The 27,844-nt window shown below is 38.0% G+C and overlaps 2 protein-coding genes across 7 annotated transcripts; one reads left to right on the top strand and one right to left on the bottom strand.

Moving 5' to 3' along the window:
• Positions 1–467: 467 nt before the first annotated feature.
• E23 (Early gene at 23) lies at positions 468–25,724 on the top strand. 5 transcript variants are annotated; one of them, XM_068295714.1, is made up of 9 exons: positions 468–624; positions 1,760–2,947; positions 22,249–22,506; positions 22,692–23,103; positions 23,223–23,478; positions 23,567–24,241; positions 24,297–24,453; positions 24,512–24,778; positions 24,842–25,710. In XM_068295714.1, exons 2-9 carry the CDS (start codon positions 1,947–1,949, stop codon positions 25,035–25,037), a joined length of 3,222 nt encoding a protein of 1,073 aa, XP_068151815.1. In that variant the 5' UTR covers positions 468–624; positions 1,760–1,946; the 3' UTR covers positions 25,038–25,710. The 5 variants fall into 5 exon arrangements, with proteins under 5 accessions (XP_068151815.1, XP_068151817.1, XP_068151814.1 ...); XM_068295716.1 differs by lacking the exon at positions 468–624 and adding an exon at positions 681–847; XM_068295713.1 differs by lacking the exon at positions 468–624 and adding an exon at positions 681–917.
• A 15-nt stretch (positions 25,725–25,739) lies between these two features.
• LOC137581474 (facilitated trehalose transporter Tret1-like) lies at positions 25,740–27,823 on the bottom strand. Of its 2 annotated transcripts, none has more exons than XM_068295721.1 (6): positions 27,701–27,823; positions 27,414–27,643; positions 27,209–27,339; positions 26,567–26,898; positions 26,104–26,516; positions 25,740–26,049 (listed from the first exon to the last, which is right to left on the bottom strand). In XM_068295721.1, the coding sequence occupies exons 1-6, from the start codon at positions 27,777–27,779 to the stop codon at positions 25,849–25,851; spliced, it is 1,386 nt and encodes a 461-aa protein (XP_068151822.1). In that variant the 5' UTR covers positions 27,780–27,823; the 3' UTR covers positions 25,740–25,848. The 2 variants fall into 2 exon arrangements, with proteins under 2 accessions (XP_068151822.1, XP_068151821.1); XM_068295720.1 differs by having other exon boundaries at positions 27,414–27,658; positions 27,701–27,787.
• Between the last annotated feature and the right edge of the window lie 21 nt (positions 27,824–27,844).

The following is a 27,844-nucleotide window of genomic DNA, read 5'->3' as shown; positions in this document are numbered from 1 at the left end:
AAGTTCATTGATTATGCATTTGTAAAGTGTTATAACTAATTGGAGAACTCCATTTTCGCTTACTTACCCTTTTTCAATATTTATTGTACTGAGTTTCAGGTTTTTGATTTAGAGATTAGTTTGCCTTGATCCAGCCTTTGATATGGAGTTGCCTACATCAGCTATGATTGTTCATATGCAGAAGTTTATCAGAGTCATGTAATCGACAGCAACATGACTTTGTAATTCAATGTAAAGGCAACGCTCTCTCCCTCTGTGTCTCTCTGTGGCTCTCTTTCCCTTTCTCCATCTCTTAAGTGAACTGAAGAGCCAACGTGTGCAACTGTTGCTCCAACTGCGGCAACTGAGTACCCCTAACACAAATGGCTCATCTCTAATCAGCTGGGGGGAGCGAGCTTACTTTTTGGGGCGAATGAGAATGCCAGCGATCAGTAAGAGATCGCATGCGGCCGTGGTTGGTTGCTGCTCGTCGTCGTTGTCGTCGTGTGGTCGTGTTGTCGTTGTCGTCGTCGTGACACCGTGTCGCCAACAACAGCAACATCATCAGAAGTAGAAACAGAAGCAGCAGCAACATTAGCAACAAGAAATCTTTTACACATTTCTTCTTACGTTCTTCTGATCTATGTATGTACCCTACATACATACATACATACATACATTTGTGCTATGTGTTAATAATATATAAACAAGAAAATCAATTTCAAATTTACAACAACAATCGAGTTGTTGAATCAAAAATATTTCTGTGTTTGTGTAAAAATTTGTATTTAACAGAATTTTTAAAATATTTGCAAACAATTCGGCAACTCGTCGGCGTTTTTATTTTGTAAAAAATCTTCGTTTTTGGGTGCGTTGTTTTTTTGTACATATGTATGTATGTATTTCATATTATTGTATAGGTACATACGGATAAGTATGTATGTATTAACTTTTTTGTTATTGCACGAAATAAAAACCAAACAGAAAGAAACACAAAAAAAGAATCCGTTTTGCTCTGGCGCTTTGTTTCGCGCGGGCTAATTGACAAAAATCGAAAAATAAAACAAAATAAAACACAGAAGGAAAAAGATAAATGTCTCGGCATGTCCCTCTGCTTCTCCAAAAACAAAAAGGGGGAACATAACGGAAACAAAACACAATAGCTAACAAATATGAAGTAAATATATAATGTTGACATTTTGTTTTCTTGGTAGTTGAAAATTCTCGTGCATAAAGAAAATTTCAAGTATTTTCAAAAGACATGATTGAGTTTGTTAGACCGAAACTGAAACTTCCAAATAATAAGAAAATTCTGTGAAAAAAATGAGATGGTTAGTGATAGAAATTCTGGAAAAATCTCTCAAGTACACTCGAGAAGTAAAATATTTAAATAAAATTGAGAAATGTTACAGGAGACTGCTGAGAATTTGAAGAAAAATTAAGGAAGAAGTCTCCTTTGGCTTAAATTGAAACAGAAAACACGAAGATTTTGTTTGACTTCAAAACTAGAGAGTACAAAAGTTAATAAACTTTCTTCCATCTGATCCTTATGAAAACTGATATCTGACCTTTGGAAAACTATAACTGAAATAATTAAACCAAGTTAAAATTAAAAACATTCATTTCATGCAGTTTCAGTCTAAGTCATGAAAAATAGTTATAAATTTTGTAGATTAGATAGGAAATATGCGTAAATCTTTGATAGTTAACCAGCAACAAATTTAAAATTTTCCCTTTAATGATGATTAATCAATTATTTTACTCTTTTCTCTCATTTAAGCCGTCAGTCGAAATTAATGCAAGAGAATATTTTGAAATTTTTGCCAACGCAATATTGAAAATAAAGAGGAAATGAGTAAAATATAAACGAGATTTGCATTGAAACAGGAAAATAAGAGAGAAAGAGAGAGAAAGAGATAGAGGAAAAGAGAGAGAAAGATATATATATAATTCGCAAAAAGGTGATAATGATTATTTCCAAGGATCTTTTCATATTTGGCGAACAAATTTTTGCAACAATCATACCAGAAAGTGGAGCCGCAACAGCAACGCTAGGAACACAGCAGCAACAGCAACAGCAACAGCCGGCAATTATAAATACAATAACAACAACAACAGCAACAACTGCGACGGCGGCAACTTCGTTGGTAATAAACTCGACGGCAGGAGCACCACCAGCTGAACAAGTTGTAGAGGAGTCATTAAAAGATACAACAGCAACAAAAGCGACAGCAGCAGCAGCAACAACAGTAGTACAAAAACACCAACAACTGCCAGCTAAACAGGAAACAGTTGTTGTTGTTGTTGCTCCTCTGCCCCAGCAGCAACAGCAGCGCAAGAAAACAACAACAAAAATTCAAAAAATTCCAAAGGAACCTGAAGAATTGAAAGCCAAGAAAAAGGCAAAGTGTGAAACGGCCAGGTTAACTACGACTACGTCTCTGACTTCAATTCCAACACCAGCATCGACTCCAACACTGACTCCAACTTCGATTCCGATTCAGTCTGCGATTCATTACGAAAAAATGCCAATGAATTTGATGGTTGGCGTGGTGGAAAGTGTTGAGCCTAGTGATATGATGGCATCAGACAACGAAAATGAGCAGCAAACGGAGCAGGTACCGTTGGTAAATGCCACCGGCAATAGCAGTCGACGCAATCTGGCCAAAATTGTTGCCGCCGTCGATTGTCGCCTACAAATTGAAGTCGATTCGCCGCCGCCGCCGACAACTGCAACAACATCAGCCACTGCAATCGAAATTGCAGAGGTAGCCAGCAACAATCCAGTAACAACAAGCAACCAGACGTCATCCTCTTCGTCATCGTCGTCGTCGTCGTCGTCGTCATCATCATCTTCCAGCTCAACATCCTCAGAGTTTACACAGACATCACAAACAACTATACCAAGTACGGATAATCTAACATCATCAACAAATATGGGCAAGAGCATCTTAGTTGATGCCAAAAGGTGAGTACATCAAATTATATCAATCAATTCGTTTTAAGTATTGACCCAATTTAACACAAAGACAGATGAAGGGGTTAGGAAAAGGTTGACCCAGTATAGATTTTTCTCTCAGTGTCTTTTTGACTCCCGAACGGAAAAATATATACGCATAATTTAAAAAAGTGTAAAGTAAACAGCTGCTACTTCTCCTGTTGCTGCTGCTGTTGCAGTTTACTGTCAGATTTGGGGCTGTAAAATGCAGGATATTCAGTCGACTTACACACTCACACACACACACACCTATACAATGACATGAACATTTCCCCCACCGCCCCTTCCCCAACCAACTTTTGCCCATCATTGAGCTGAATGCAAACTGCAATAACAACATATCCAAAAACCTGCTCCTGGCTCAGAATTTTTTTTCTTAGTTCTGTTTTTGCTTGAAAATTTTAATTTTGTTTCTTTTTTTTGTTGTAATTCTTGTTGTTGTTGCTTGTTGCGTTTCTTGTTGTTGCAACGTCTTATGCAGTTTTTCTTACTTACTCTTTGGGCCAGTGTGTGAGAGCTTCAGAGCCAAATAACCCAAATTTCGTGGTGAAATTATAAGCATAGAAAGCTTTGGTATTTATTATCCCAAAATTTGTTCTAAACTTTTTATTTTTCTTTTCCATTGAGATAATGCCCAATTTATTCATTATTCAGCTCGGGAATGCAAAAGTGAAATAGTTATTGCGATAAAAGAATCTTTATTGTTAATCCATAGCAAGAATTGTTAAAAAGTAAGTTGATCTATTGCCCTTAAGCTTGAACTTGAGATTTTGTCTAGATATAGTCAAATCGAGAAACACTGGCGATGCCTGGACTTCTCTATTGTTGAAAGACGAAGGAAGTTTAAAGTTACTCTGACATCTTCCGATATAGAACATATGCATGACTAAGCTCTGAATGAAGGAACGGAAAACCAACAAAAATTTCGTTGAACAATTTACCAAAAAAAGAAAAAAAAAACCTTCTATGACACTCGAATTTGCATTTGAATTCGTTTCACAATTTGTTTGCCCTTTACATTTTGCGCTCAATTAAACTTTAGATAGATAAATGCGGATAAAATCGCGAGAAAAAAGCAAAAAAAAAAAAACATAATCATTGCCATTTTGCTGTAGATCTGTTGCAATTTTCGTATTGTTCCTTTTTACAGTTGAAGTTTTAAGTTTTGCCTGAGTTTCTAGTTTTCTTGACTTTGCAATTTCAATTATTTATTTTAATTCGTTGTCACTTGTGAGAGACTTGAGAGACTGGAGACCTGAGATCTCAGTTTGACTGACTAAATGACAGGCCAGTTCTCAGACTGACATTATATTACCCCACAGATTGCAACTTCGACTCCGTTTCGGATTATTCCAACTATTCAATTATCTGTTGGCGTGTTTTTATTTTTTTATTTTCTGGTCGTATTGGCAAATTAAGTAAATTAAATTACAATGAGTACATTGTCAAGTGCGAGGGTGGGTGGAGGGGAGAGATGTGGGGGGGGATGGTAACTTCATTATATGCATTTAACATAAATTTTTCAATTATTATGCGATTTAAAGTGCACTCAATGTCGTCTCCCAGTTAAGTGTGCAGATGTTGTGGTGCGACGGTAGATGGTAGATGCACTTCTTGCACCCACTGTTGTTACCCGACAAAAGAAGAATTCGTAATCCAAGTTCTCGACTTTGCTCAACTTTTGTTGGCAGAGCAATTTAAATGCATTTTATTTTATATTTTCCTTTTTGTGGCACGTTTTATTTTCGCTTTTGCCGCCGATATTGCTGCAAGTAATGTTGCCTCTGCTGGCGATGCTGCCTCTTGTGATTATTACAGTTTCTTTTACTTTTTTGTTTTTGCTTCTCTTTTTTGTTGTCGCAATTTTTGCCTGGCAAAATTGGTTCACAGTTGACCCAGTTTTTGTGTTGCAGCAACTGGAGCCAAAGACACAGAGGAAGCAAACGAGGAAAGCTTGATGCCTCGATTTGGGCAGCTGGCAGACGTGAAACAGCAACAACAACTGCAGCCCCAACACAAAAAACCGAAAAAAGAGACCAAAAATACACATCATCAGCAACATGTTGCAGGAATTTGGGACAGAATCAGGGAGCCAATCAGCTAACAGGAATAAGTTAACCACGCTCAAGACGAACGAGCCAAACAGAACATCTCTTTGGGTCAAACTGGGAATATTCTGTGTTCATTTCCTGTGCAGACAGTAATGTGGCCATAAGGTACAATTAGGGCTAACCAAAAATCTCCACAAACAAAAGGAGAAACATTTGGTAATAAAGTTTTTCTTGTCGAAATTTGACATTTTGTAATCTACCCAGAAGGCGTTTATGTATGGGTCACAGAACGTTGAGAGATGACTGAAAAATGAAATCCTTCATTTCAGTTTTCAGATTTTTCAGATCGATGAGAAATTCGATGGGACTTTGTTATTTCCTTCCGAGCTAAAAGTTATTATTAATATTCTATGGCCAGAAGGAGTTGACATTCCTTCGATTCTTTGGGTGATTCTGTTTTTGCTTATCAGCAATTTGCTCTGTCTATGCCATTAGATAATCAGATCTCTTTTTTGTTGGATATCCAACATCAAATTTCACATTTTCTTGATTTATGTATTTTTCTGTAGTTTCTTGTTTACAGAATGTTTTTGGTTTGGTAAAATTCAACCACCAGCTCGATCAGATGCAGAACTCTGTACCAGTCCGCCATGGCAGTCCCTTTCATAGCATTCCATGTTCTGGTTTTGATGTTGATTCTGATTCTGCTTCTGTCCAATTGGTTCGGATCAAATTTTTGTGTGTGTTTCTTGTTGGTTTTTTGTTTTTGGTTTATTGTTCTTTTTTGAATTTTCAAGCGGTTAATGTGCGATTAAAGTTTGTTGAACTCTGAAAAGGCAAAATGCAAACACAAACATTTCGTTTAGTTTTTGTGGGCCTCTTTTTTTTCTTCTGTTTTTCTTTTGTTTCTTATTTATTGGAAACTTTATCGGGCATGCCTAGTGATTGAGGGTGGCGAAGAGGTGATAGAAGGGGGGGAGAGGCCCAACTGCCACACGCCTACACAAATGTATACAACTTTGCCAAATTGAAGTCCAAAAAGCAGCAGCAGCCGGTGGCCGGCTGGGTTAGGCTCTTCTCGGAAACAATGCCGACAAATATCTAACAGTAAATATAAATATATAGCTATATATATATGTACCTATATACTTATATTTAGGAGTTTAAATGATGCAATTGATAAATGACTGAGAACATTTACATAACATTGGAGAAAGCTTCTATGTTAAGTAAGAAACCTTTATTTGACCTTATTTTGAAGATGACTTCATCATAAGACTTTGAATTCAGATATATTAGATAAGGTTTATAGAAATTTTGATTTCCCTAAATGATTTTTATATCCACCCATGTCATATTTATTCGTTCATTATCTGCTTTAAACAGTTTTTGTTGTTAAATAACTAAATTTGACTCAATTTTTAGCTGAGGATGTGAACGTTTCCTGATCCTGGAGCATATATTGATCTTATAATGGAAAAACATTTGCTGAAAAATGTCTTGCTTAGCCAAAAAAGTTCTAAAAAATTCAATTTTGCTACCCTTAAGTAAGGAAACTTGATGCTTGAAGTGACCCAAAAGATAACCGGTTGTTAAGTTGTATGTAGGTCAAGTTTTTGGCTTGATAACAGGCACAACAAACACACACAGACACACACACATAGATTGGAACCAATTGATGGAAATAATAACAGGCAAACTTTAAATGGCGCATTTGCTTGAATTTGAATTCGAGTTTGAATTTGAATGAAATAGACTTGGGTTGGGTTGATTTAGATTGGATTGGGTTCCTGGTTGCCTTGGTTTGCCTACAATTCGTTTGATTTTTGCCAGTTTCTTGGGTGTCGGGTTTCCTGCTAGTCTTAGGTAGATGACCTATTTTCACAAAGGATAGAAAGAAGAATAGAAATTTGTTTGAAGCAGGTACCAAAAGGGTCTATTGCAGCTGGTCTATTAAAAAAAAAAAAAAAAAAAGCTTTTTCTCAGAATTCGCAAAACTGCGAAGATCGCTTTTAGGGCTCGCAGCTGTGTTTTTCTTTCCGATCTGTCAAACCTATTGTTTGATTTTGTTTTTTTTCTAATCTAAGATGGGAAAGATGCTAAAAAATTACCAAAAGAGGGTTAATGTCCTCGGACTTAATTCAAATGACAGCATTTTTTGTTATGCAAATAAAAAAACAAATTCCGGTGTTTGAGGTTTCTTTATAAACCAATTATATTATATGGTACCTTGAAAACATTATAAATTTCTAAATGGATATTTTTCCTCTTCAACTGATGACATTTTGAAAGGCTGCAACTGTCGTTTAGAAGACACATATCTCGATTAGCATAGAGAGGGTGAATGTATCATCAACTTGTGACCCATCCCAAACTCAAACTTTGGCCATAACTCAACTGTAAAACAATTATTTTTCAACAATTTTATTTGGAAAATAAAATGTATGCCCAGAATGACAGAAACTTTTTGTCAGTTAGCAACTGTTTTTGCCTGTCACATTCATGTCAAATGAAATTATCCATTGTGTGGGCGTCCAGATGCAGTTCATCTAGTTGGCATCATCTCATTGGCAGCATCTAATCTGGAGCGGTTGTTGGAGGGGGTGGTGGTGAGGGTGCGAGACGCGGGGGGGAAAAGACAGAAGCCCGTCAGCACAACCGACGCCGCCACATACCGAAGGAGGAGACATGACAAAACAAATTGCCACAGACGACACCAAAACAGGAAAGCGAATTGCGCAATGCAAAAAGTACAAAAAAATGGGTGATGCTCGATGGTGGACAGTGAGAGGGGCGGGGAGGGGCGAGGGGTGTGGAGAGCGACAAAAAAAGAAATGCAATTTATTATAATTTAATCTAGAATAGAAAATTAAATAGAGGCAGAGCTGCAGCTGCATAGGTCTCCTCTGCTGCCGCCGCCGTTGCCGATGCCGCTGCCAGTTGCATACATTGTAAGTTATCGCAGTGCCGAGTCCCGCGTTTGGGTTTTATCTACCGTTAGGCGTACAGTGTCAATAACACACAAGTAGGAGCGAGCGAGCGGGAGTGAGTACAAGAGAAAGGGAGAACGAATGACACACGTGTGCGCGGGCGTTGATGGCTTACAATGACTGTGGACTAGGCATGGAGGGGGCAGTGGCGGCGACGGCTGCGCGGGTCGGCGGAGAGGGAATGGCAACGAATACAAAATGGCAAGAAGGGGAACGTCTATGGCTGTAGGATGTGCAGGGGGGATGATGGGACGTTGGAGGAGGCGAAGAACTGCAATGGAGGCCAACGTTGGCGTTGCTCTTTGACAACTGTCACTGTCACAGTCAGAGTCACCAAGTCGAGAACAAATGCGACAACTCTAAACTAGACACAGTGGGGCAAAGTCCCACAAAAAAACAAAAGCTAATAGTTATATCAATTTCCATGAGAATTCTAACCAAAAGGCGTTTCAATCATAGTTTTATATAGGGAACGAGTCCTGCAGGAATTGTCATCTTTATCATATGCAATAGTTATCAGTCCAAGCTGGACAAATTTAAACGCTGTAGTTAAATTTAAAGTGCCATGTCAGAGTGAATAATCTATTCAAATCATTTACAAGTCCATTGCCCTAATTAGAATGAAGAATTATTAACCCTTTTATCCATTCTTATTGTTAGTTAAGGTTCAATTTTTGTTATTACATATTTGGTTTCTGTTTTTGAGATGGTTTTGCTTCAATGTGGTCACACTTTGGCCAATCTCTGTAGTTGAATGTTGCATGTTGTTGCTGTTTTGTACTATAGTTGCTGTATTGTTGTTGTTGTTGTTGCTGCAAACGAATAAAAATTAATTCAAAAATAAATTATTGTCATTGCCATTGTTGTTTATTATTGTTGTTGTTGTTGTTTTCGTTGTTGTTGCAAGTTATTAGTTTAAATTGCGGTTGCAGCTGAAGCTGTGAAGCAGCTGTCATATTTTTTGTTGTTGCCGGCTTTTTTCTTCTTCTATACATATGTATAGTATTTATGTATGTGTTGTTGCTATTATTGTGGCTATTATTGTTGTTGCTGTTGTTACTGGTGGTTGCTAGTGGTTTGGCGGTGGATGTGAAGGCGGCGGTTGCATTCGCTTCTATTGCTGCAAATTTAATGACCTTTACAAGTTCATGCCAAATGAACGTTCTTGAACTTTTTCTCTTTCTAGTAACTACCTTCTCAGTCTCACTCTCTCCTCCTCTCTCTTTCACTCTTTGTCATTCCCTGTATTGCAGTAAATTCTCCAAATATATTTTAAATTGCCGAACCACATGGCGTATACACGATTTTTGACATTATGCATACGCATTGTGATCTCCATCCCGATCCCAAATGGTTTTGTCGGGATGGGTGGGGGATCCGTTCTCACACTTTTTCAAAAATCTAATCTATTATTGTTTAATATGTTCAAAATTGGTGTTGCCCATAAACAATAGAAATCATTTTTAGCAAGCAACCAGAAAATTGAGTGGGAAAAACAAGTGAAGCGGTCGAAATGAAACCGACCTGTTCTCGTTTGCGAACAATCAATTTTATCATGGTAAATGGTTAACAATTTATTTTCGACCCAGATTCAAATATAATATTCGAATTTGCATTCGAAACTGTCTTCAGATCTACTCCTTTATGATGATTGGCCAAAAGCTTGTAGATATTAGTAACTAAAGTTTTATTTTACTGCCTACTTAAAGTTTTTTTCGTTTTGTTGCAGGTAAATTTTCCATCATAAAAATATACAACAACATGGAACCGTCTAGTCTGGATGGCGTCTAAAATACATTTGTTAATTGTTAATGCAAAAAGTGTTGCATAACACGCACATAAAACATTTTGTCTAACTATCCTTTTGGCCCAGTCAGAGACACAGCTGACCAGCGACAATATTAAATCATAAAAGCCTCAAGAAACAAAACAAAAAAAACAACAACCAACACACATACAGAAAATCGTCGAGACCTCTCCAAAATGCATTTTCAGTTTGAGACCGAAGCAAACTTCACTCCATAAAGCAAATTGCTTTGGTTTACTTTTGTTTCTTTGTGTGTGTGTGTGTGTGTGTGTGAGTATGTGTGGCATTAGGCCAGAATAAATAAATAAAGGCAAACGAAATGATTTTGCTTTTAAGGCGCTTCAACATCATCAAATGCCCAAGTTTATGAGTTGCATTTTTGTTTTTGTTTTTTTTTTTTTTTTTGTGTTCGTTCTGCTAACTTGTACAAACACAAATACAAATACAAATACTCATCAGCACTCACATTCACATTTACACACACTCGTACACTATTCGTTGAAGCTTGGAGCCTTTTGGGACTCCCATTAAGATCAACAACAGGCCAACTGGCAACTGGCAGCATCCAAAAAGACGACAAAAGAATCTAAATATCATTAAGCACCAACAACAACAACAGCAACAACTACAACAACGACCACAAAAGGCGGCTAATAACCCTAAGTCGTTGTGGCTAAGAGCTCTAACAACAATTCCTCACCACTCATTCTCCCTCCCTTTCCTGTTACTATTCCCTTTGACACACTACTCTGACAAACTAAACTTCTATAAAGCGAGACAAATGTTTGTATTTGCTCTTCTTCCTTCTGATGTCGTTGCTAAAGTATTCTCCATACACTGAAATAATTTTTGAGCCTTTATTTAAACAAATCTTGTGAGATTTTTCTCCATTCTGAACTTAAGGCCCTATTGCTTCAAGGAAATAAGTACCTTCTGATGTCATTATTAAATTAGGTAATGTATTTAAATTTGCATTAGATTTGCCGTACTGGAACATTGAGCAGCATAACGAAACATTTTATCACATATGTGTGTTTGAAAACACATTTGTTCCCGTTTCGCTAGTAATTACTAGACATGGCGAGACAAATGTGAATATGTAATTCATTTATTTCATGTTGGGTTTATTTTACACAGTTCTGTCTCTAAACGTTTGACTGACGTAATAAAAGCCTACTTGAGGAAGGGCAGTTACAGCCGGGGTTGGGGTTGTTGCAAATCCTTGTCTCGAAGAAACTTTTCAGTTACGTACTCTGTAAGGGAACACTACGAACACGACTTTCTGTGTAGTCTGCCGATTAGATGGACTGATTCGAAGTTCATTCACCTTATTACCTAATGCTTTCGAATTTGAGTGATTGGTCCATTGTTTCAATCTAAGATCCTAAGTATCTTGAGTGAAACTGAACCATAACGGTGATTACAGTGATGTCTTCTTCTTCTAAATACATTTTACCACAAATTGCTCTCAGTGTACTTGTATGTTGAAGAATAAATGTTGAGAGACTTGGTCAAATGATGTTTCTTCCTCTTGTCTGCTTTTCCAACTCTTCCTCTCTCTCTCTCTCTCTCTCTCGCCCTCTCACTCACTCACTCTGTTGGCTCTCTCTCTGGAAATTGTGACTTGACTATGGTTGTGTTGGTGTTGTTGTATGTCGGTGTTAGCCGGGTCTATTTGATTGCTGTTGTTGTTAGCCGGCTTCGTTTCCCATTGTCGACTTCCACATGGGGGTTTCTCGAAAGAAACCTATAGACCTACATTTTAAACAAATTGCGTTTTTTGTTGTTGTGATGTTCATTGTTTTGTGGTGATGTGATCAACAATCTTTTTTGTCTCTCTTTCTCTTTCCCTTTCTTCTCCTCCTTCAACACCACCATCAAGCCCTTCTCCTCCTTTGGCTTCTTGCTTTTTATTTCGGTTTTCTTCCAAGAAACAAATGCATTAAGATAATCATCGAGAGGATAATGATAAAGATGATGATGATGAACCAAATGTTTGTTTGTCAGTCAGTCAGTTGGTCAGTCGGAGAGTTAGTGTCAGATTTAGTGTGTGGCAAGTTAGATGGCGGCTGGCTCTCCCCATCTTTGGAGTCTTCTTCTAATCGCTTTTCTGGCCATTTCTGCACCATCATCTGCTTTTGAATTTTGTATTGTTTGACGACTACTGCGTCATCGGCAGAGGCAGCTCTTCGTGTCTCTGGATCGCTATATGTCTGCTCACTCTCTCTCTCTGTCTCTGTTTCTCTTTGTGAGTGCGTGTGTTTGTCTCTCTCTCTCTCTCTCTCTCTCTCTTTGGCCAGCGGCAGTGGGTCTTCACTTTCGCCAATTCTGAGCTCTACTTGGCAGGTTCAATGGCCCGGCCCCACGCCAAAGTCGCGGTTGGCGTCGCTGCTGCGCATAGAGCGCCATTCGCACGTTTTTGTATTTTGCTGTTGTTGTTGCTTTTTTCATTTTTTATGTGTTTCTTAACGTCTCCCTCCTCCATCTCCTCCTTCACTACTTGGGCCAAGTTCTGTTGCCTTTGGCGGCAGCCAGGCCAAGCCGCTCGTCATCGTCATTTTGTTTGTTTGTTTTTCCAACTTTGCATTGCATTTTTGTGTTTTGTGTTTTGTTTTTTTCCTCTCCTCCTTCTGCTGCATTTCATTTAGTTTCATTCTATGTGTATTCCATTGTGCACGGGCTAGACGTGGGCGGACTGGGCAAGGGTTGGGGGGTGGTTGGTTGGCTGTGGAGTTTATGTATTTGTATACCCTTGCCCCATAAATGTGCCATATGAATTTTATTAGCCATCGCATTATTGAAAGACATGAAAACTTTTTGTCGAGTTGTCGTGAAAGAGAAGAAAAAACACATTCTCAATTAGCTTTCAATACTATTCGCACATTGGAGACTATGTAGACATTAAGTATCAAATATTGTACAAAATTGTAGAGTCAAATGTGGCAAAAGTACAGAGCAGATTTGAAGGGTTCCTTTTTCAAACGAATGTTTGGGTCTTTATGTTATTAAGTCCTAGTCCTTAGACAAAACTATCTTAGGTTTAGGTTAAGGTTTACTTTTTTCTGCAATAACATTGTTAATTTAAAGGTTAAACACAAAGCTGACAGTTCTTATAAGTTCACCCCCTGTAGATCGCCACAATAATATGAGGTCCGATTGAGGGTATCTTAACTTCGTTGGCCTTAATTTGATCCTGCGGAATTCTCCCTATTTGCCTTTTCCTCTGCTGTGTACTGTTTTGAATTTTGTTTATCCACTCCCTTGTCCCTTTTGATCCTCTCTTCGATCACTTGGCGTCTATTCGCTACTTGCAGTAATTTTTGCATTTTTATTGACTTCAGACACGAACCAGCGAGACTTACATATATGTGCATACTTATGTATGTTTGTATATGATAAATAGGAAAACTGACTTAAATGTCAGCAAACTTCGACTGTTCCACTGATGAAACGGGGAATATGTTATATAAATCTTTGACGATCTCTTTTAAAGTCAGCTTCCGCCGAAAAAAGGCAATAAAGTAATTATTATACAAGCTTTTTCTGCAAATCTGTCTGAACTTTCCCACAACTAGCCAATTTGTTTGTATGCGTTTTTGGCTTTTTTCAAGAACTACGCCCAAAAATTACACACGGCTATATACATACATACATATAAGTATAAGTAATAATAATAATGACTTGAAATCGGAGACCAAAAGAGACCGGAGATGGGGATGTTGCGACTGAACCCATTAATTAGGCTATTTGCCAAATGGGCGAATGCGAAACATGAACAACAACAAAAAGAAAACAGAAAAAAAAAAATTGTAAATAATAACACATATTAAAATCATATTTGGAACGTAATAAAAACGCCCACAGAACAGAAAAGCGTTAAGAAAATAAGCTATAGTTATACAGTTTGTTCGGTCGTTATGAGATTGAGTTAATTAGGTTGAATATAGGTTAAATATGCCGACAAAAAAGGCCAACTAAATAGAGAGAAGATCAACAACAAACCTGGACTTAGATAGTTCTCTCAAAAATAGTTGAGTCGCGTCCCAACTTGTTCATTTGTCTATCTGAACCTGGTGAATTTACATATAATAGTAGAATCATTTGGCCAATAGGTGATAAGTTTATATTCCAAATAGTTATTAATTTACTTATTCCAAATTGAGAAAAGCTACTTCATTTGTGTTGCAAAGTTCTAATCTCCGTCCGTGGGGTTTGCTCCCTTCCTCCCCCCTGCCTTATGTATTATTATGTTAACAAATCTAGCAGAGGGGAAACAATAAGTTCATTGTACATTTAATTGGTTTACTTAGCGTATTTCACACCAAAATTGGCTCACTCAGCACAAAACAGCGAAAACACTTGAAATGTCATTTTGACAGCTGTTGCAGGCAAGGCCAGAGACAGAGGCAGAGACAGAGCCAGAGACAGACAGAAAAGAAATTTCCTAAACCTAAAAAACAAAACGGAAAAGAGAAAAACAATTTTCCAAAAATTATTATTGTTCGTTGGCTTTACATTTTACACACACACACACACACACACACACTCACATACAGACCTCACATATCCACTTCACCTAGACATTTCTCTTCAGTTTTTCTTTTACCCAAGCACCCCCGCCTTAGTTGTACATATCTGCTTATTGCATTGTTTATGACAATTTTTGCCTCATTTTCCGCAGCAGTCGAAGACATTTTCGTGTCGACTTTTTCCCCAAGTTTCACTACAGATTTTCTCTCGATCTCTTTCTACCTCTCGCTGCCTCCCTCCCTCCATCCATCTGTGTCAGTCTCTATCTCGGCAATTGGTGTGGGTTGCATCTTTGTTTGTTGTGCACATACATAAACACTAAATACTAATGATTAACGCTTCGTTTTCTTCTTCCTAGTCCATTGTTGCAAGCAGAGTCTCAGCATTTGGCTCATTTGTGGCACGCGCTGTTATCACTCAGCTGTCAACTGGTGACTAGTCCACTTCAAGGGAGAGAAACCCAGAGAAAGAGATAACAGGAGAGATGGCGGAAGATATGTATGTGAACAGAGAATATGCCCGTCTGATATATTGAAAGAGAAAGAGAGATAAATTTCATTTTAATTGCCCAGTTTTCCCTTTGAGCATATAAATATTTGACAAATAAGAGGATTTCCCTTAGTCAAGATAAATGGTTAACACAAATGTTGTTCGCTCACAATCACTGTCATTTGGTCTGCAAATGGATTATTGTCTATATGGGTATTAATAAACAATGACTGAGAATTTTCTTTGAACAGATGCCCAATTAAACATTTCAAAAGGAATCAAAGGAAAAGCAAATTGGAGAATTTTCGATGCTTGGCTTTAAATACGATATAGAGAAAGAGAATAGCAAAAGGGATTAAGCAACTTGATATCCTTTCTGATTCGGCTTTCAATGTAGTTAAATAACATGTAGTGTTTAATTAAACAAATATTAGTTATAAAACTCACTCTCTAGAACTTTTTCGAACTGATTTAGTCATCTGTTGGCTGTAAAAACCAAATGTAGTAGGTAATAGTAATTAATTTTTGTGAATTGTGAGCCAATGTGCTTGCCATTAGTTTAAGTTTGTCCCATTATCAGGTTATTTCCGTTCCATAACGTTAACTGCACTCAGTTGCATATTCAATATTTGCATAACTAATTCACAATGCATATGAGGTTTGCTTTTGTGTGCACATATTTACTTATATATAGAGATATTTGCATTATATTTCCTTTTCAATAATGAACTGTTAAATGAGGTGATGTAATTATGATTAATATTGTATCGGCCTCTATATTCTCTGCCTCTTTGGTTTTCATCGAATCGATGACCCACTTGCCATGGCATTTTTAAGCCAATCAAATTGCATTAAGACTCTAGTTATATATCTAACTTATAATTTAGTTTCTGCTTTCTCGTATGACATTTTTGCAATATTTCTTTCATTTTGTCTCTCTTTTTTACATAGTTCATAAAGTTTCTTGAGGCGATGAGAGAAAGTGCGTAAGAAAGAGATACATATGTAGAGTGGCGGGTGGTGTGATCGTGGCAGGGTGGAAGGGAGGGAGGTAGATGGACATGGTGCTGTAGTATAGAGAACAAGAAATTGTGTCAATTAATATGCTAAATTATACACACACTACACAACTTGAGGTCTTAATGTTTCTGAGGAAAGATGCCCCAGTTGGAATAGAGATAAACAGATAGAGAGGGAGAAGAGATAAAGTTAGTAGAGGGAGAGATGCCAATCAATTGCAAACTAGGAAGCAAAATTCCAGCCCCTCGCCCTCCTTCCACCATTCACCTTTTCCAGCTAATTACCACACAATGACGTGAAAGTTCGTTCATTCGCTAGCTCGTTTGTTGCTTAGTTTCGTGAAACCGCAGCCCAAGTTAAGCTAAGTCAAGCCAAGCCAAGCCAAGCCAAGCCAAGCCAACCCGGGATCGGGACCAGGGGCTGAAGCTAAAAAGAAGAAAGCGCTTTCTTGTTTCATTTTGCAATATATCTCGTGAAAAGTCACGACAGTAACAGCAGCAGTAGCAACAACAACAACAGCAACAACTTCATCTGCGTTTTGAATCTTTATTGCAACTTGAACCAACTGACAAATAGACAGTCGGACGGACTTAGAGAGGCTCACACATGCACACACACACACACACACATGGCGTATGCGCGATATTTGCTTCCTCTGCCCCATCAGATAACAAAAAAAAAAAAAAAAATAAACAAAAACCGCTTTGCTCCACGCCAAACAAGTGAGCCACTTGACTTAACTGGGTTTTTTTTTTTCTTGCCTTTTGCCGCTGCAGTTGGCTTGCCGCCCGCAACGAAATGGTTTTGACCCCACATTTCAATTACATGCCACAAGTTGAGTTGCATAACTTTTGCCACATGGGTATGGTTGACAGTGTCAACTAGCAGCCAACTGGAGATTTAAGGACATTGCAAGAGGACGTGGAGAGGTGTATGAAGGTCAGCCAACATAACTGGCTTCCTTTTGCCATATTTTGTAATTGAACTTCTTTGAAACTAATCCAATTTTAATGTTTAAATGAGTTTCGCAAACAATTCTTGCAATTTCCTCGTCTATCTTTAATAACAAAAAGAGTATTTAGAAGGGTTTACCTAATGCATCAATAGCACAAAAATGAGAGTCTACTTTTGGGAGTTCTTAAATGACCCCAGTCAACTTCCATATTCTTTCTCACTCCCCATACATTTTTTTTGGTTTCGAATCTAAATTTATGAGTGTGTGTGTGTCTGTGTGCTGATAGTTTCGCCAAAGTTGGTCAACTGAGATCTGAAAGTAGTTTTGATACAAGTAGAAGTTCTGCTTTCTATCGCCCCCATCACTTCGTCGACTTCTATCTACGTTTTAACTTCCCCTTAGCCTTTCCAATTCAATTTGGCCAAGAAGAAAGAACCACAGACCAGCGAGAGAGAAGGAGAAGAAACACGAATGGGAGAAGAGTTGACACCCACATATGACAGAGAACTGGTTGATATGAATATGCTTTTGATATGCATGCATAAATTACGTATACGACATGTTTGCGGTTAGTTAGGCATTTGCTTGGTTACTTGATTGCTTGTGCCAGTTAGCTAACCAGATCCAGATCCGAAAAACTTGGCCTGCATTTCCAATTCCAGTTCTATGCACATTTGTCATGCCAAAACTACACAAAAATTTGAATACTTGCCACAGACATAGACAGTGACACAGAGCGAGAGAGAGAGGCAGATAGACACAGCCGTGTGAGAGACGGAGTGGGCCAGCAACACAAATTAAGCCAGCAATAAATAACAAATCAAAAAGAAATGACCAAATAAAAAAAAAAAAACAAAATACGAAAAGGAAAAAAAAAACTACAAAAAAATGCCAAAAGAATTGGGTCAGTAACACACCAAAAAGTCAAAGAATAAAAAAAAACAAAGAAAAAAAAAAAAAAAAAGACGCAAATAAAAAAAGGCAATTGAGCATGGTCATAGCTTTAAGACAAACACAAACCAGTCGAAACGTTGAGTCATTTCGCCGACTTCAAGTTACCCTTTACGCAAGGTCAGCTTTTGAGACACAAGTGAATTAGTTTCAGTCTCTAGAGAAATAACAATCGGAGGCAATCCTAAGATACCCTTTGTTTGCCTTGGTTCTTGGGACTACTGGGTATTGATGGTCGCCTGACAAAAATAAAGAATTTTGTTTAGGAACTAATTAAAAAACATCAAATAAATTGCTCAAATTCAGTGACCCAATTCTTTTAAATCATTTTGTTTTTTGTCTATTTATATTGAAATTTGCTTTCATTTCGCCAACAAAAACCCAAAAAAAGACAAAAAAAACTTCAACAACAACCACCAACTGTCAATGAACTTTGGCTCTGGGTGGGTTCTACCGTGTGATCATCTGTTTTAATATCGGTCAATGTATTCATATTAATACTAAACCAAAAATTAATAATAATAATAATAATAATAGTAGCCATAACATAATACTATTATGGGAATATAATAATAATTTACAACAACAAGAGATAAGAATTTCAAAAATGTATTTTTTCATTCTTCTCTTTTTTGATTGTGCTGCTTCTTTTTTTTTTTTTGGGTTTTTGTTTTGTTTGTATGTGGATTTACTACTTATATGAATTGGATTATATATGCAATGCCGAAAACTTTCACGTAATTTCTGTCAGTTTGTTTGCCCGTCTCTGTCATGCCACCACCACATTGTTGTATGCCATCTCGCTCTTTGATTGTGTGTGAATTATATTATTTTTTTTTTTTTCCGTCTGTTTTGGCTTGGTTGTAAAGAGTCAATAACCTTTTTGCGTATTCAAGAAGCCAGTCCCCAGTCCCCCAGCAACAACAACAACAATAATATCCACTAACTTTAAGATTTTGGTTTTCTGTTGTTTTCTTTTTCCATTTTTTGTTTTAGCCTTAATTGAGAGCCAAAAAATGGCATCATAGTCGGTGAGCTTAAGTCTTGGACTTAGGGTTAATAAACTATCAAGTTTCTTGGTTAGTTGGTCAATGCTTGGCTAGTTATTACAAAGTCAAACATAACTTGGCAATTGATTTAGATAATGGTTGTCGTCTTAGTTAAACGCAATGGCTAAATGTTTGTTACTCCTGCTTTAGATAATAAATTGAACTTATGAAACAAATACAAAGTTTATTCAACTTCAAATGAGATCAAGTAATTCGGAAGTAATTCGGTTTGATTAAGTCTAAAGTGTGTTGTGGCAAACTTCTAGACAAAATCTATATACCCTTTCGATTACAATGGGCTAATCACTGTAGCTTTCAAAAACCCGTCAACGGTTTTGTTCTATAGCTGCTATGTCCATTCATTCTCATCCGCCTAATAACCATGATGAATCTCCAAATAAATAAGAGCTTTTTTCTGATTTTTGCGAATTTGTTTTTGTTGCTTTTGATTTGGTTTTGTATTTAGTTTTATGTTGATTATATACATAGTTTGAGAGTTGAACACTTTCGCTGGACCGATCGTAGCCTGACGTCAAATCAAATAGAAATCTCTAAATGAATTTTTATGTTTTTGTTTTTCTTTTTTTGGATAGCTACTTTCCAAAAGTATATAGAAATCTGTATAAAACAAATTCTGACATTTCAATTCGAAAAATAGTTGCAAGTTTCTATTGGCCTGGCCTACGTGAGGTAAGTCACATAGCTAATGCAACGAAATTGAAGTCAAACTCAAACTCAATACGAATGAAAGTTTAAAAAGTAAGAAAACGAAAACCAAAAATACCTTTTTTCCAAGAAAATTCATCACCAAAAAGATATAAAAATATATATTTACAAATATCGTTTGCATTTAAATCGTGTGACCCAATGATGACACGTGCATCGCCAGCTGAGTTCTGATTAAAGTGTTGAATTTGCACAAATCCCAAGGCACTTGAATGTATGTATGTGGGTCAAAACATTAAGAACGAGAATGTTTGAGTGCAAAACGATTTGACCCAGCAGAAACTTTACTTAAATGAAGAAAGAGGGCCAAAGTCTTATGGGAACACCCATAGCAAAGTAGAGGGAATTCCCCTTAGTCAGTGGCACGTGGTAGTCAATCAAAAGAAGTAGAAAAGTGATTATATTGCAAAAAATATTTTACTAAATTAACAACTTACACATACATAATACACACATACGTTTGTGATTAAAAGAAAACTACCAATTTTAGTTCTTCCTTAGGGAACAAACATACTAAGGGTCCTTCTATCATCCTTAAGTTTCAATACAATTTTATTCAATGGCAAATCAAATGTTCTAGTGATAAAAAGTTGGTCCATTTTAGTAGTTGACATTATAAATGTAAATAGGATAACGGAAAACAGCAACAATTTCTATTAAAGGACCAATTTAGAACTTATTGGGGACAGTTTTATTAGAAGAAAAGAAATATTTCAATTACGAGAGTCTCTTCTTGATGATAATAGTGTATTCTTCTATGGAGTGGACCCATCTGTATCTACACCTTCTTGGCCGTTGCTCGTTGAGGTACTAACCCATTACTGAAGCATCTTAGTTTGGGTTGTTTTAAGTTGTTTTATTAGAGACCTTTCTACATTTTGGGAACTTCTTCAGCTCGTTTTGCGAATTTTGTTTTCTTTACGGTCCTTTGGGTTAATCAAACCCGGACATGTTCGACTGTTATTTCAATAATATGAAACTTGTGCGATTTTTACTGGGAAGGCAGCAGAGATACTTTGCATGTGCGTACGTATCTCTCTATGTCTCCCTCCCACCCTCTCTACACTTTGTGTCTCTCTATTTACGAGTGTGTGTGTGTGTGTGTGTGTGCATTGTTCTTTCTCTCTCTCTTTCTCCTCATTCTCTGGTGGCTGACGCTGACTGCATTGACCCCCACTTGGAGACTGACGTCGACGTTGTTGTTGTTGGTGGTGGTGCTTCTGTTATTTCTGCTCTCACACGCACGCACATTTGCGGTTCAATGCACTCTGCCCGGTAGGCGGGCACACACGGTCGGACGTTCGGATGATCGGACGCTCCGGCTCTCTATTTACTTATTTCGAATCAAAACCGAACCAACAAAATTTACATTTTATGTTTAAATTAAGAATTGTTCTTCTAGTTTTTAAAAGTTGGCCAAATAAAGTTTTTGATGTCGCTGAGTTTCTTTTTCAATAGTTTAAGGTCCATAGGATGATACAGTTGGTAAAATCAGAATTAACATTGAGTAAGCCATCTTTGGCCAAGGTCAACTCGCGTACTTACATCCAAAGCTATCGATAAAACTATTGAGTAAGAGTTTTCACCCATTCTTGTCTGATCTGACGTCCCAATTCCCGTTTCTGTATTCATTTAGTTTCAAATTGTCATCCTCTCACAAATCTTTCGTCAGTCCAATCCGAGTCTAATACTAGGCTCTGGGCGTTATTTGGCATAGCCCTTCGATTGGTGCTAGGGTATAAGCACTCGATCCATGGCACCGCCGCCGCATCAGTGTACCAGAGGCTATTGACTCTTTAGTCCAGGCCTTTCTGTATGCAGCGTGGTGTGTGTGTCTGTTTGTGTGTGTGTGTATATGTAGTAGGAGTGAAGTCGAAGCATTGACCGAGAGAATACGCAGCTCCCTTTCAGTTGCTCTGTCTCATTCACTCACGCTCTCTGTTGTTCTTTCTCTGCCTTTTTCAGTGTGCGTGTGTGTGTGTGTGTGAAAATGCCATCGCCACACATATGATATCGGCGATAACAGTTGACAGTGAGACAGACGACGCACGGCCTCGGACTGAGGCAAGAAATTTGTTTTTGTATTTTATTCCATTCCCCATCCCCCCAAACCTCCCATACTCTCCACTCCCACCGCCATCCAGACTGAGGCAACTTTAGGAAACTCTGATTTTACTTTTTCTTTTTTCACCTCTCTGTGTGTGTGTGTGTGTGTGTGTGTGTGGGGTAGAGTGGTACATTGACTTTTTGTTTAATATTAACAAAAGCTTGATATTTGTTTTGTTACTGTTAATTTGTTTGCCGTTATAAGTTAAGCGACTGCAAAATATAAAAATAAACGCAGCAAAAGAAAAGGAATTATAATAATAAAATTGTAATGATAAGGAAATTTGTACGAAAGTGAAATGAATTCAAATGCACTTTGAGTTTGTACTTGCAATTCGCAAAATATTTGAAAATTTTCCAATCAATTATTTATTGCAAATTTCGATAAATGCATTAAACCAATTTTATTAGGCGAAATTAGTGCTCTGTCTAAAGAGATTAATTATAAACTATTGGCTTGCTTCTGATTTTGGTTTAAAGATTCCATTATAAATACTTTCCATGGGGATTTTCATATGTTTTAAATGATTCATAATATTTACACTAATTAAATACTTGAAACAAATTAAAGAGCTAAAAAAAATGTTATCATTACAGTGCTCCGGTCGCATCTTTGGATTATCCTTTTATCAACTCGTCATCATCACATAAGCCAACAGACATGCTGTCAAATCATCACAACACCCAGCAGCACAATAATCACCCACAGCCACACCAGCAGCAGCAGCAGCATCATCATCATCATCATCGTCAGCAGCAGCAACAACAACAACCCACGCTTCAGTTGACATTTCAGAATTTAAACGTCTTTCACAATGAACGCAAAATACTTTCCGATGTGAGTGGATTAGTCAGGTAACACACACACATAGACAGAAGAAGCAACTGCCAACATATGTACCTATATAAACTGAAAACCCACTGAACCAGTGAACTTAACCAAGAATCTTTCTTCGTTTTCGTTTCGTTTCCGCTACTGCCCTCTTGCACACGCTCTCTCTATGTCTCACGCGCTCTCTCGCTCTGTCTCTTTGGTGCAGTCCTTGTGAAGTTTTGGCCATAATGGGACCCTCGGGTAGTGGTAAGACCACACTCTTGGACTGCCTTAGTGGCCAGCGGCATTTCGATAGCGGAAGTGTCTACTTGAATCGGGAGCCATTGTCAAAGAAATGGCGACGTCGCATTGGATACGTCCTGCAGGAGGAGATCTTCTTTCCCCAATTGACACTCAGGGAGACGGTGGTGTATACGGCTCTACTGAGGTTACCCGAATCGATGGCACGTGTTGAGAAAATGCGTCTGGTTGATCATATACTGGAGGCCCTGGAATTGACCTGCTGCCAGCAGACCAAGTTTGGTGACTACTTGAATCGTGGTCTCTCTGGGGGCGAGAAGAAGAGAGCGAACATTGCCTGCGAGTTGCTGACGAATCCGTTGCTCATGCTCTTAGATGTAAGAGAATTGTGTGATGTGCACTCTCTTTTTGATATTCTCTTTTAATATGAGCGTATCTTTTCATTTCATTCTCTTTGACTCTCTCTCTCTCTCTCTCTCTCTCTCTCTCTCGATAGGAGCCCACCTCCGGCCTTGACAGTCATTCGGCCATCTCATTGATGAAGGTGCTCAAACGGTATGCCCAGCTGGAGCAGAAAACCATTGTGATAAGCGTACATCAGCCTTCATCACAGATGTTTCATATGTTTGATAAGTTATTGCTGTTACATCAGGGCCGAACCGCTTACTTTGGCGAGGTGAACAACATCTATAGGCATTTTGAGGATATTGGAGTGACAATTAAGCCCCACTACAATCCCGCTGATTTTGTCTGTAAGTAAAGAAGAAAGCTGTGAAAAGTAATTATAAACAATTAACCAACATATTTCCTCTCTTTCGTTTATCTGTTTTTGTGTGGCAGTGGAGCTATTGAAGTCGCATCCAGATATTAGAGAGAAACTTTTCATAGCCTCCAAAGAAACGCAGAATGGCAACTATTTGAATCGAAATTGCATTCAAACCAAGCAGCAGTCCGACACTCTACTAATTAATGACATTCTCAACAATTATTACAATCAGCACCACCATCAACCGCATCATCATTATGAGAATCTACATCACAGAACGAATGGCCATGTGTGTCAGGGTGAAACTGAAGAGGAGGAAGCTGCTCAGCATTTAGTTTGGTGTGGTGCCGCCGATTCCCAATCGAATTTCAGTTCCTGTGCATCCAGTGATTGCAATAGCTCTACCTCTTGCACCACATCCTGCACTTCCACGGCTTTGTCAACCTCGGCTTCGTCTGGCAAATCGCCAAACAAAAGGAAGAACAAGTCTAATGACGAGGATTGGCTGTCATATCCCACCCGCTTTCACACCCAATTCTGTGTACTGTCTAGCCGCAATTTCAAGGAAGCCAAGCCGCGAATGCTTTCCAAACTGAATTGGTTTCAGACAATTGGTCTGGCATTGATGGCCGGTGCTATTTGGTTCCAATTGCCACGCACCGAGGAGTTTCTGCATGATTTGCAGGGTTGGATGTTCTTCTCGCAAACATATTGGATGCTCTTTGCCCTGTTTGGGGCTTTGAATTCATGTGAGTTGCAAACAGATCTTCTTCTTCTTATATTATTAACCTGATTGATCTGCAGTCCCCGCAGAGCGTGAGGTGATTAGTAAGGAGCGACGTTCGGGTGCTTATCGTTTGTCCGCCTATTATCTGGCCAAAATGTGTGCCGAATTGCCATTGGTTATAACGCTGCCTACTGTCTACCTCATGATTAGCTATCCCATGCTAGGATGCACTAGGTAAGTGCGCGCCTGGAAGTATGCTACGAATTGTTAACAGATATTGTCTCTGCTGCAGTGTTAAGCTTTTCTTTCTGATGCTCATCTTCTTGCTGCTCAATACAATCGTGGCCCAGAGTGTGGGCTTTTTCATTGGAGCCTGTTGCATGGACATGAATGTAAGCATAACCCTTAGTGCCCTCTACACACTTGCCACACAGCTCTTTGGCGGCTATCTATCGTCACGCATTCCGGAGGGTCTTAGCTGGATACGTTATACCTCGATGATACACTATGCATATCAGAATATGCAAATATTGGAATTTAGTGAGGGTCCACCGATTAGGTAAACCATTAGTTAACCCATTTAATCATCAATTGATTAATTAGGTGATTCGATTTTCCACAGTTGCGGTTCACCTAGCAGCTACGAGATATGCAAACAGCAGACAAACAAATTCATTCCATATGAGGAAATACTCAAAGCTCAAAACTCGACATCACCCCTCTGGCTGAATACACTCATATTGATGATGTTCTTTCTGGTGTTCCGTTGCCTGGGCTATGCAGTGCTTCGGTATCTGCGATGTCCCAAAAAGACGTGAAAGTGGAAAGAAAAGAGAAAAGAAAATGCAGACAACGAACCAGTGATACGTAATTGTTATTTTCTTTTGTTGAACAAAGTTTTTGCGCCAATTTTGTGATTCAAGTTATATTCAAGCCACACAATTATATACTAAATATATATATAACAAAAAAAAAAAACTATATATGTATATCACCGATAATCATATACATATACATATGTTAATTACATTTAGCTCATGTGAAACGAGATAAATGTTTGTGTTGCATTCTGTAAACGGCAAATGTTGTTTTGTTTTATGCGTATTTTTTAATTGTTAGCCATTCATTCTACAATTAATATAGTTATATATACCTATAACTATATAATTAAGATTATAATTATTATTATTGCGATTTGCTATGTGAAATCCAAATCAACAGAACGGATTGCAAAGAAACAAAAGTTTAATGTTTTAATGTTGCATTTTAAAGGAAACAAAAGCGAGAAAATGTCTATTCAATTACCATCAAAAACCACAAAAATTTCTATTAGTTTTTGTACCATTTTTCTTCAATTTTTCTTGCAAAGTTTTTTGTTTTTCACTTGGGAAAATATTCTGTGATTTAGTGTGCTAGTTTTTTAATTAGTTTTAAAACCTTTGCCTAAAACAACAACAACAAAAACCACACACACAACAAGAAAAAAAAGATATAATATACATTATCAAGAAATATTTTTTGTATAAAACATATTGCATAAATTGTATTTTGTTTATATATTAACTAATTATATGTAATTAAATTTATTTAAAATATACATAATATGAAATATTTAAAAGCAAAAGCCTCTCAATCATCAAGCATGGATTTGCCTTTGGTCTCCTTGAGGAAGGGCAGTAGGAAGCAGAAGCCACCGCCCGTAATTCCCGCACATGACCACATTGTTGCCGAGATGCCCCAGTGGGCGAGGCAGAGTGGAAAGATCAATAGTAACAAGGAAACCACACAACTGGTTAGAACAATGGCAATGGATGCAGCTTTGGCTCGAATCTAGAATATAGTTTTGTTTAGCAAGTCAACTCTAGTCGTGGTTTTTTCACTCACCTTCAGGGGAAATATTTCGACAAGGCACACAAAGAAGCAGCCAATCAATCCAATATTACCCAGAAATATGTACAGAGACATCAAAACTAGGGGTACCCAGCTCCATTCCCGCAAGTCATAGATGCCAGCATAGTGGGTGAAGAAGCCAAAGGCAGTTAAACTCACTGTAACTCCCGCAGTGGACACCAGGAGCAGCAATTTGCGTCCACAGATGTCACAGAGTAGGGTAGTGCCATAGGTGCCCAATATTTGCACCGCTCCAATGATGATTGAACAAAAATTGGGATCCATTGCGCTGCCCGACTGGGCAAAAATATCTGACATATAGTTAATCATGGGGAACAGGCAACTGAACTGATTAGTCATTATCAGGACCAATCCAATACCATAAGCCTTGACCGCAGCAGGTGTACCTGAAAGATTCGCATTATCAACTGGATACTCATGCAGTAGGAATACCTACAAAAATCTCTAAGTGTCAAGCCATCTTTCAATTGATTTCCTTTGGTCAAAGCGATTCTCATGGTCTCGAATTCATTGTTCATCTCATGATCGTCGTCCTTGATGTTTTTATAGTATCGGAATGATTTATAAGCCTCTGTTACTCTGCCCTTTCGAATCAGATGCATGGGAGATTCCTTAACAAACAAGAGTACAGAAAGAAAGTATGCGATGGGACAACATATCACCAGCCATGTTATCAGAAAGTAAGGTAGATGAGTGGCCAATATGTAGCCAAGTAATACTCCCATATTCATGTACAGCATTAACATAGATGACAAGGTGCCGCGAATACTGAAAAAAGAAACAATTTCTAGTTATAGACAAGAAAAAAGCTTTAAAGTCTCATTTTCTATATTTTGAGCATTACTATTCAATCGTTTCTGCTAACAGAAGGATTACTTGTAGTAAAAGTGATGGAGCTGCATAAGACAAGTTATCTTTAGTTTAGTTTTTTTCAGTTGTTTCACTTGTTGGCCATAAATCAATGAATCAGAACTGAAGCATAGACAAAGCTTGTCAATGTTCTTTGCTGTTGGTTATGCACGTTTGATTTGCTTTGAGCTAACTTAATCCATTTTATCTGATTTTGCTATCTACTTACTTAGCACTGGAAATCTCACTAAGGAAAATGGGATGAACAATGTACATGCCACCACTAGAGATGCCAGCCAAAAGACGAGCCACAAAGAGATATTCCACACTCTCAGCAAAGTAAACCAATAGCCAAAAGCACTGCAAAAATAGGCAGAAAACAAGTTAAATCACAATTGAATAATTATTAAAAGCAATTACCACTGGGAAATTACCGTATTCGGAAAGGCCAAGAAGAGTAAACACAATTTGCTGCCTAAACGGCCTATTAGGCAGCCTAGCAGAATGTTACCCGTAACAGCACCAAGACCCAACATGGCGCCAACCCAGGATATTTCATTGACATCGAGCGTGAAACCAACCGGAGAGTCCTGTGATTGCAGTTTCCTCAGAGTCGGTGAAAGCCAGCCCACACCGATGCCATGTGAAATGGCCATAAGATTGACTAGAGAAAGTGATGCTAATTGGTAACTGATAATATGATTCGAACTAAAATTCCTACCCAACAATGCAGTAAGAAATTGATGTCGATTTCTAACATTTAAAAGGCAATTTGGTCGTTGAATAAGTCTCTGCAGCATTTTGAACTCTGGAAATTTAGTCGCGCTTCAGTCGAGAGGTATCTAATAACTGAGAACAGATGGCT

The sequence above is a fragment of the Drosophila tropicalis genome, unplaced genomic scaffold (genome assembly GCF_018151085.1).
Source record: "Drosophila tropicalis isolate 14030-0801.00 unplaced genomic scaffold, ASM1815108v1 contig_845, whole genome shotgun sequence".
Lineage (NCBI taxonomy): Eukaryota > Metazoa > Arthropoda > Insecta > Diptera > Drosophilidae > Drosophila > Drosophila tropicalis.
Note: the sequence above shows the minus strand (reverse complement) of the source record. Positions and strands in the feature narration are given on the sequence as shown.